Source organism: Ursus americanus, chromosome 23, assembly GCF_024610735.1.
Source record: "Ursus americanus isolate L20-20 chromosome 23, mUrsAme1.1.p, whole genome shotgun sequence".
NCBI classification, from domain to species: Eukaryota; Metazoa; Chordata; class Mammalia; order Carnivora; family Ursidae; genus Ursus; species Ursus americanus.
In genome coordinates, this window is record NC_142149.1 from 18,452,986 (window position 1) to 18,461,974 (window position 8,989).

At 57.3% G+C, this 8,989-nt stretch overlaps 1 protein-coding gene across 1 annotated transcript; it reads left to right on the plus strand.

Annotated features, from left to right (window-relative positions):
• The first annotated feature begins 315 nt into the window (after window positions 1-315).
• SOST (sclerostin) lies at window positions 316-4,633 on the plus strand. Its single transcript, XM_045814324.2, has 2 exons — window positions 316-574; window positions 3,264-4,633. Exons 1-2 carry the CDS (start codon window positions 355-357, stop codon window positions 3,683-3,685), a joined length of 642 nt encoding a protein of 213 aa, XP_045670280.1. The 5' UTR covers window positions 316-354; the 3' UTR covers window positions 3,686-4,633.
• The last annotated feature ends 4,356 nt before the right edge of the window (window positions 4,634-8,989 follow it).

Below are 8,989 nucleotides of genomic sequence, written 5' to 3' on the forward strand. Positions count from 1 at the left end.
GGCCCAAGAGGCGAAGATTACGAGCTGGAGCTCATTTCGATATCTGAAAACCACAGCCGGCTGCCCGTGGGAGGTGCGGGAGGGCAGGCTTGCCTCACACGCCCCCTCTCTCTAGGTCACCTGGGAGCAGCAATTTGGGAGTTGGTTGTGCCTGAGAAGTCTTTGGGGAGGGCTTGCCGTGAGCACACCCCGTTCCCTCCCCCTGGCCTGAGGGAGACGTGGGCCCAGCCCTGCCCCAGCCTGTCCTCATTGGTTAGCACCAGGCAGAGGGGGCTTTAAAAAGGCAAACGTGTCCCAGGCTGGGGAGCAGAGCCTGTGCTACTGGAGGCTGAGTGCCCTCCTCCGGCTGGCACCATGCAGCTCTCTCTCGCTCTGTGTCTCGTCTGCCTGCTGGTGCACACGGCCTTCCGTGTGGTGGAGGGCCAGGGGTGGCAGGCCTTCAAGAACGATGCCACAGAAGTCATCCCGGAGCTGGGCGAGTACCCCGAGCCTCCGCCAGAGCTGGAGAACAACAAGACCATGAACCGGGCGGAGAACGGAGGGAGGCCCCCTCACCATCCCTTCGAGACCAAAGGTATGGGGTAGAGGAGAGCAATTCTCGCACGAGGGGCCTGGGAGTGTTCTCTCTGGGAGGTTTTGAAGACTGGGTAGACGCTAACGGAGGGACAGCCTTGCCTGGAGGCGGGGGGAGGGTGGCAAGCCAGAAGAGCCTTGGCGTTCCAGCAGGGGGTGGTGGTGAGGTGGGGGGGGGGCTCTGGCAGCAGGAGCCTGGGGCGGGAAAGAGGCTGAGGTGGTGAGAATCCAACTCTGAAACAGTTTTCAAGAATCCCCGCCTGAGAATACAGGAGACAGGTGCGGCAGCTGGCACCCTGGACAGGGGACCAGGCAAGGGAGACTCCCATCTGTGAGCACCTGCTGGAGGCAGATGCTCTCCCCCCGGGGGTACCTGAACCCATACCCTGGGGACCCACCGCAGGGGAGCCCCAGAGGTACATTCCCAGTTGGAAAGTGAGGAAATCCCCAGACACTGAGAAACTTGGTAGGGAGTAGAAGAGCTGAGACTTGACCCCAGTCTAATGGGGGTGTGGGGGGGGCGCAAATCCCCAGAAAGCGGTGGGGAGAGGACACTCCCGCTGCCCCGAGTCTGCCCCCTGAGCTGGCCCTTGAAGGAACGGAAGTGGTAGGCAGGGTTTTAGCCTCTGACCTGGCTTGCAGCTTGGGTCCAGGCCCTGGAGGGGAGGTAGCGTCCTCTGTGCAGGGAGTGGATGCAGGTGGCCCCATCTGGCACCAGGTCCCCACCCCAGACCCAGCCTTGCCTTATTACTAGGGAGGGAGCCTGACCCTCATGACAAGGCAAGGGCCCTCATGAAGGGCACAGCTGGGCCCCCGGTCAGGTCTGCGCAGAGAAGCCTAGGGGGCGGTGTGCACAGCTGGCCATGCAGCTGGCAAGACCGGCTGGGGGCGGGGCCGGAATGACACTTCAGAGGGAGGGCCTCAGCTGCCCTCCAGTCATTGTCCGGGTGGGAGAGGAGTCCACGGCCAGGCCCCGTCGTCCCAACCCTCCCTGCCCCACAACCAGCTGGGAATGTGGGGCTCTGCAAAGGGGGCAACCCCACAGGAGGCCGGGGGCCTCAAGTCTTCAAAAAGGGAGGGCAGGAGCACACCACCCCACCACTCTGGCCCAGGCAAGGTTGATTAAGCTCAAGGGACTGCTTCCTGGGCTCTACGGGACCCAAGTACAAACTATCCACCTCCCTGGGCTCCCATGAGAGGCCACAGACCCCCAGCGAGGGAGCTGTGAGCCAAAAACGAAGTCACCCTCTGTACAGGAAGTGCCTGACCTGGGGCACTATTCTTGGAAAGCCCAAAAAGCCTCCTTCCCTGGGCAAACAGGCCGCCCCCACACACTACCCCTGCAGGGGTGAGGATGCCAAGTCAGCCCAGAAACCAGAAGGTCAGCCACTGGAGGAAGGCAAACCCACCTTTCCCCTGCTCTGCTTATTCTCCGGGGCCTGGGGGGTCGAGGCCTGGCCTTCTCTGCTCTCTCTGCTTTTGGTCCCAGGACTATTTTTCATCCCTTTGTGTCACGTGGGAACTGTCCCCATGAGACCCTTGGGTGACAGACAGGTGCTCACATGAGGAACAGCTGTTTAAAAAGCTCCCACCTGTCTAAGCCCACAGTAGGAGAGTTGATCAAGGTGTCTTCAGGGGACCGAGCCAGGCCTCAGGGCCCAATCCCCACCCCCCAACCCGGGAGCAAGCCCGTGTCACCATCCAGGATCCATTAAAATGGCCCAAAGCAAGAGAGGTGCCCAGCAGCGTGCCTGGCACATAGCAGGTGTTTAATAAGTGTTTGCAGCAGCTGAACCCGTAGGTTTTCAGATAGAGCTCCGTCCCCTCTGGTAGGGAAGTAACTGTACTAGAGGTAGCCCTTCGCCCCCACCCCCAGCCCAGCCTCCCACGTGGGTGCTCAGGCACAGAGCTTCCACAGTTACGGGAACCCAGAGGTGCTGGGGCCCCGGGAAAGCAGAGTGAGGACACCCAGCTCTACGTTTTGGGCAAGTGCTTTTCCCTCTCTAGGCCTCCTGGTCCTCAGTGATGATGAGGGGGTTGGACAAGCAGCCTTTGGCTCTTTTCAAGTCTAATGACTTCTCCTCCCCACCTCCCCTTCCATCTCTCTCCTCCGCAGCAGCTGCTCTGATTTATTACCTTCAATTAACCCCAACTCCTTTCTCCATCCCCTCGCCATCCCTCCCAAGTGGCTGGAAAAAGAACTTAGGAGAAGCCAAGGCCATGAGAAGGGTGTGGCTAGTACCAACTCTGCCTAGACCAGGCACTCAGTGACACAGATGTGACTTATATCCGGAGAAAAAGGCCCCCGTGGAGAAGAAGAAGAACACATAACAACAGCCCATACTTTCAGCTCTTACTATGTGCTCACAGTGTCCCCTGCCTTATATATGCTATGGAGTCACTCACTAACTCCTTAGGACAACCCATTTTACAGACAGGAAGCGCAGAGAGGTTAAATGACTTGCCCAACACCACACAGCTTCGGAGCTGGTCTTTGAACCGCAACAGACACTTGGCTCCAAAGGTTTCGGGGGGATAGGGTGGGCCAGAGGTCTTTCCACCCGCCCCAGAATAGAGACCCTGGGAAACCCATCTGGAAGGCAGCAGGTTTGGAAAAGCCCTGGGGGGCGGGGGCGCGGGTTGGTGGCCCGCAGGGAGTCGGGCTGGTCTCACGCGCCCTCTCTCCGCAGACGCGTCCGAGTACAGCTGCCGCGAGCTGCACTTCACCCGCTACGTGACGGACGGGCCCTGCCGCAGCGCCAAGCCGGTCACCGAGCTGGTGTGCTCCGGCCAGTGCGGCCCGGCGCGCCTGCTGCCCAACGCCATCGGCCGCGGCAAGTGGTGGCGCCCGAGCGGGCCCGACTTCCGCTGCATCCCCGACCGCTACCGCGCCCAGCGGGTGCAGCTGCTGTGTCCCGGGGGCGCGGCGCCGCGCGCGCGCAAGGTGCGCCTGGTGGCCTCGTGCAAGTGCAAGCGCCTCACCCGCTTCCACAACCAGTCCGAGCTCAAGGACTTCGGGCCCGAGGCCGCGCGGCCGCAGAAGGGCCGAAAGCCGCGGCCCCGCGCCCGGGGCACCAAAGCCAACCAGGCGGAGCTGGAGAACGCCTATTAGAGGCCGCCCGCCGCGCCGCGCTCCCCGACCAGCGCCCCGGCCCAGGCGCCCCCGTTTCTGCCCTCTGCGCGCGGTCTGATTGTTTGTATCTCATTGTAAATGTCTGCAACCCGGGGCAGGGGGCTGAGACCTTTCCGGGCTTCAGCAGGCGGTAGCCAGGCCCTGCGGATCCCGGGGTGCCAGCCGAGCCCAACCTCCCCCCCACTCCCCCGCGTCCGAGGGGGTCCCGCAGGGCAGGGGAGGGCGCTGAGAGTCACACACACTGAGCCACGCAGCCCCGCCCACCGGGGCCGCCCACCTTTGCTGGTCCCACTTCAGAGGAGGCAGAAAAGCCAGCATTTCCCCGCCCAGGGGTTCTAAGGGAGCGGTGGGGAATGGAAGAGGCCGGGGGACTGGTTAAGAAAGTTCGATAAGATTCCTCCTCCACTCCTCTGCCCCTCATAAAGCCTTTTTAGTGCCTTGTTGTGCCAAGAACACAGGACTGGGGTCCGCAGATAGGGTTCCCAGTCCGGACTCTGCCACTAACTTGCTGGATGACCTGGGACCACACTCTTCTCTTTCTGTCCAGAGTCTGTCGTCAGTTTCCTCTTTGGAAAATGAAGGTAGGGGCTGGGATTTGTATCTCGAGGAATCGACTGTCGCATGATTCCAAGGCCTTGGGTGCCTTTTGAATGGGCAAAGGAGAGAGAGAGAGAGAGAGAGAGAGAGAGGTTGGATTGGATTACCGCCATGGTCATGCCCAGAATTGGGAGTTGTAATCCTCTGATCTGACAGCCAAGGATGAAAAAAACAAGTGTGGTGGGGGAGCCTTCTTTATGGCCGACAAACTCCTGGAAGAAGCTGAGTTCTTTCCAGCCTGGCCCCCAGATGTCTGCCGACCTCGACCCCTCCACCTCAACCGAGGCAGAAACAATACCACCAATTGGGGTAGAGAAGGAGCCGGTCCCAAGGCGGGGGGGTGAGGGCGGGGAGGAGAGGGGTGGGGGAGGGGAGAGGACAGCTATCACCCCCATTGCGAAAGAACAGCACCCCCCCCATGGCTATATTTTAAAGTCACCCTCTGCAGAGAAGCTCAAGGTCCCAGGACTCTGGGTTCGCAGCCCCAAGACAGCAGCCAGCACCCATTCAAAGACCAGCAGGTCCCTTTGGAGGCACCCCGGCCTACCATTCACAGACACGGTTCTGTCTAGAAACCAGCTTCTTCCTGCTGTTACCTGTGATTGCTCATCTTCCATTCAAATACTACCACTTGGGGGAAGATTACAAGTGCTGTACATATGCCGAGAAAACCGCAAAGCCAGTTAGCTGCCGTCCAAAAAGCTTTCTGAAAGTCATTTCCAGACACCTCTTACTTTCTGTGTAGTTTTTAATTGTAAAAAAAAAAAAAAGAAAGAAAGAAAAAAAGAAACTTTTTTTTTTTTTTTTTAAACAGAAGCACATGCCATGTGAAAGCCTGCCGGGCTGGTCATGTTTGCAATCCTTTCATGTGGGATTTGTCCACAAGAATGAAAGTCGTGGGTCTTAAAAAGAGTTAAGTTACATATTTATTTTCTCACTTAAGTTATTTATGCAAAAGTTTTTCTTGTAGAGAAATGACAACGTTAATATTGCTTTATGAAATACCAGTCTGTTCTTTCCGAATCCAGAGGCATTGTTAATAAAGACAATGAATCATTTCCGAGAAGATGTGGTCTCATTTTGTCAACCACACACGGTCATTTCCGTCAAGGTTCACATCCTTCTCTTGGCCACTAGGACTTCAACCTTGGAGGCACCTTTGACTGGGCCACGGTGGCCCTTGTGGCAATTATGTCCTCTCTTTGAAAAGTCATGTCTGTCCCTTCCTTTCCAAACCTAGACCTCATTCCTTCACCGCGGCCATTGTCATAACTTCAGCCTGGTCTCCCTCAAGCAGCCTGCCCTCCACACCGTGTTCCAGAAACACCGTTCTCATCGCACCACACCCTGGCTCACAATCCTTCCATAGCTCCTCTGTGCCCAGAATTGAGCTCCAGCTTCTCAGCCTGACATGTGAGGCCTTCCCCTGCTTGATTCCCATCCCCCACCCCGCTCTACCAAACTTCCTTCCTGACTCCCAAGGGGCTACGTTCTACTGCTACACACATCCCTGCCTTAGTTTACCCCCACGCCTACAGACCATCCCCAACGACTCCTGCTCTTACTTTAGAGTTCGTGTTCCTTGTCACCTCTGAGCCTGAACCTTCCCGGGATGTTGCCATCCCCGCTGAGCTCTCCTCAGATGCCCCAGGCCCTTTGTCTGTGCCACGACCTCGGTTTCTGATTCTGTGTCTTCCATTCAATATTGGTTCATGGATCATGTGTCTCACCTGGCCAAGCCCTGCTTAGGGCTGAGACCGACACAAACCACGTACAACTCAGTTCCAGCTCCCGGGGAGCTCTGTCAAGCGTTTTTCCAAACGTGACCTGTATGCCTCCCTGGTGAAAATGTAAGATCACAAGCAGGGACAATGTCTTGTCCGTCTCTCAGTCTTGTCTCATCAAGGTGTCTCACGGCGCTGGACACTGGCTGACCCGCAAGAAATACTCTTCAGCCGCCACAGGGAGAGATGAGTCCAAGCTTTGAATCCAGTCCAGCCCCTCTGGGGGTAACCCCACCCCAAAGCCCTCCCCAGCCCCGCCGACTAATCACTTTAACTCCCAATGAACCCTCCTAAATTCCTTATCATCACCAGCAAGTTTCTGATAGCTGTCCTCCCCGAGGGCGCCCCAGCGAGAGCCTGCAGGGAATCCACGCACGAGGAAGAGTGTCTCAGAGCTGGGAATGAGAACAGGTAGGAAATGGATACACGCTCCAGCCCCCAGAGGCCGTGGGGTGCAGTGGATGGGGACACGGGCTCTAGAGTCAGGCTTGTGTTTGGATCTAAGGAAAGTGGGGCACCAAGGGGTTAAATGTTTGCCCACGGCCCGATTGAGCCTGCTCAATCAGTTCCTGCTCAGAACCTGGTGGGCACATGGGCAAGTCATCAGGCCACACTGCAGAGTGTTACAGGGTCAAGCACGGGAGCAATTCACTTTGTGGTAGGAATGGGGGCGGGGTGGGGGGAGGCTTTGGGAAGGTTTCACAGAGGTGGGTGCTGCTTAGAAGTTTTCGCCTGGTGAAGAAGGTGGCACAGGGTTCTCAGCAGGGGGCGTGGCCCAGCCAAAGGCCCTGGGGCTGAAAGTGCAGGGCTGCGTGCCTGGGGGCGTGAGACTCCAGCTGCCACATTCCTCAACACGTACTGAGTCCTCACCTGGGCCAGGCAGCGTGTGGGGGGGACTGGACATCCCAAGCAATGCCCAGCCCCAGGTACACCTAGGGTCTGCTTTCTGGGACCCCGAGACCCAGGAGGGGTCAGCCCAGGCTATAATCCCATTACCACGAGGGGAAAAAAAACCCAAAGCCTAAATTGTAGGTCGGCCTAGGGGTTATTTATGGAAAGTTATATTCTACCTACATGGGGTCTATGAGCCTGGCGCCGATCAGAAACGGAACAGACAACAGGCTCGGCTGGGAGGGGTGGCCTTCTGCTGTGGGGAGCTCGTGTTCTGGTGGCCCAGCCAGACGTGGGGTTTGTATTAATAGTTTTGAGAGTCAGACAAACAGAGGGGCAGCGGGAAACAGGTCTCTCTCTTGCGCTCTCTCTCTCTCTCTCTCTCTCTCTCTCACACACACACACACACACACACACACACACACACTCCATCAGGCTCTATCTACACTCCAAGTCTGAATCAGGCCATCTTTGCACAAGGAGGTAGAGCAAAAGAAATTCAAAGAAGCCACAGGAACCCAAACACCCACTGCCCGTCCTGGAGCAGGCAGGACTTGGGCAGCTGGGGCGGGGGCCGGGGGGAGCTCACACACCAAGCTCAGAGTCACTGCCGCTGGAGACTGGTGCCACCCGCCCACCTCCCACCTGTTCCCTGACGCGGGCCTGCCCTCGTTCCTGATCATTGGTTCTAGCCCTGGGACCTGCGTAAACTTTCCTGCCTCCCCCTCCCCCCAGCCCTCCACCTCCACGTTCCTGGAGTGCATCCTTGCTCTTCTGCCTCGTCCAACGGGCAGGCGAAAGCTCAGGCTTCCGGCAGCTCAGACCAGGAGTTGAAGTTCCTTTCATCGCTAGAGGTGCAGGAAACAGGGAGATTGTCACTCTTAATTCATGCAACCAGGCGCCCGATTGGTCCAGACACTGACACCTATTGGCCCAGTGAAATTATCAACAGCTCCCACTTTTACCCTCAAAAATATCCTGTTCGAGCAATAAATTACACGGCCACTATAGCTGCAAGTATAAGAGACAGAGCTTCCTGTGGAATGGCTGAGACTCAGGCGCTGCCGCTCTGGGATGCTCTCTGCACGCTTACTCAAAGCCTGTCCATCCTTCAGGTCTCAGCCAAGTGTCACTTCCCCTGACCAACCAAACCATGCTATCTTTCATGGGCAAGGCTCTGTTCCTTCAGAGAGCTCACCTTCGTAGTGACACAATGATAGATTCATTCATGTGTTTGGTTAATCTCTCTCCTCGCCCCAACTCTAAGACCCAAGAAAGCAGGGACTCTTGGTCTGTCGCCGCTCACCAGGGCACCTCCAGTACCCAGCATACAGTAGGTGCCTAATGTGCATTGTGGTTGCATCGTTGTTCAACGTATTCAGGATTTCTTCTCCCATGAGATTAGGTGGATAGAATGGACTGGGATGGATGGACAATGGTGGGAAGAGGGAGGGGAGTATCTGGCTCCTAGCAAAAGAAGCTGTTTGCCCGGGCCCCTGTAGATTGGGTCTCTGAAGTTAAGACACACCTCCTACCCTCAAGAGGTTTGTAATCTTGCTGGGGAGTCAAATGGAAAATACCACTGTGGAGTATGTGATCATTTGCCACCAGGGTGGTTGAGACCTGAGGGGGGCAGGGTTTCTGGGGAGCAAGGTTGTGATGGGGTCTGGCTGAGAGGAGTTTTGCAGGACCTGGAGGGGCAGGGAGGAGAGGCAGTGGAAGAAAAGGAGCAAAGGCCGTGCACAACAGGTGGGCTGGGCCGATGCCGGCCTGGGACCTGGCACCTGGCACATAGCTGGCTCTCTCTCTCCAAGTTTATTACACAAAGAAGCACTAGCCGGAAGGAGAGAGGAGTGGGGGTAGGGTGGAGACAGATACTGTTGATTAGGGCAGGAGGGAGGAGGCATCCGCTAGCAAGGAGAAAGGGGCTGAGTTCCTACAACGGCAGTGCTGACTCGTATGGGAAAAGCAAGAGGCTGGGTCCTGGGTGCTAAAGGATGCCTCGAATGAC

Excerpts from the sequence above, each read along its gene's own strand:
- SOST (XM_045814324.2), top strand. The coding sequence starts at position 355 with ATGCAGCTCTCTCTCGCTCTGTGTCTCGTCTGCCTGCTGGTGCACACG. Across the intron at positions 575-3,263 it reads CCATCCCTTCGAGACCAAAG|ACGCGTCCGAGTACAGCTGC; the intron begins GTATGGGGTAGA and ends CTCTCTCCGCAG.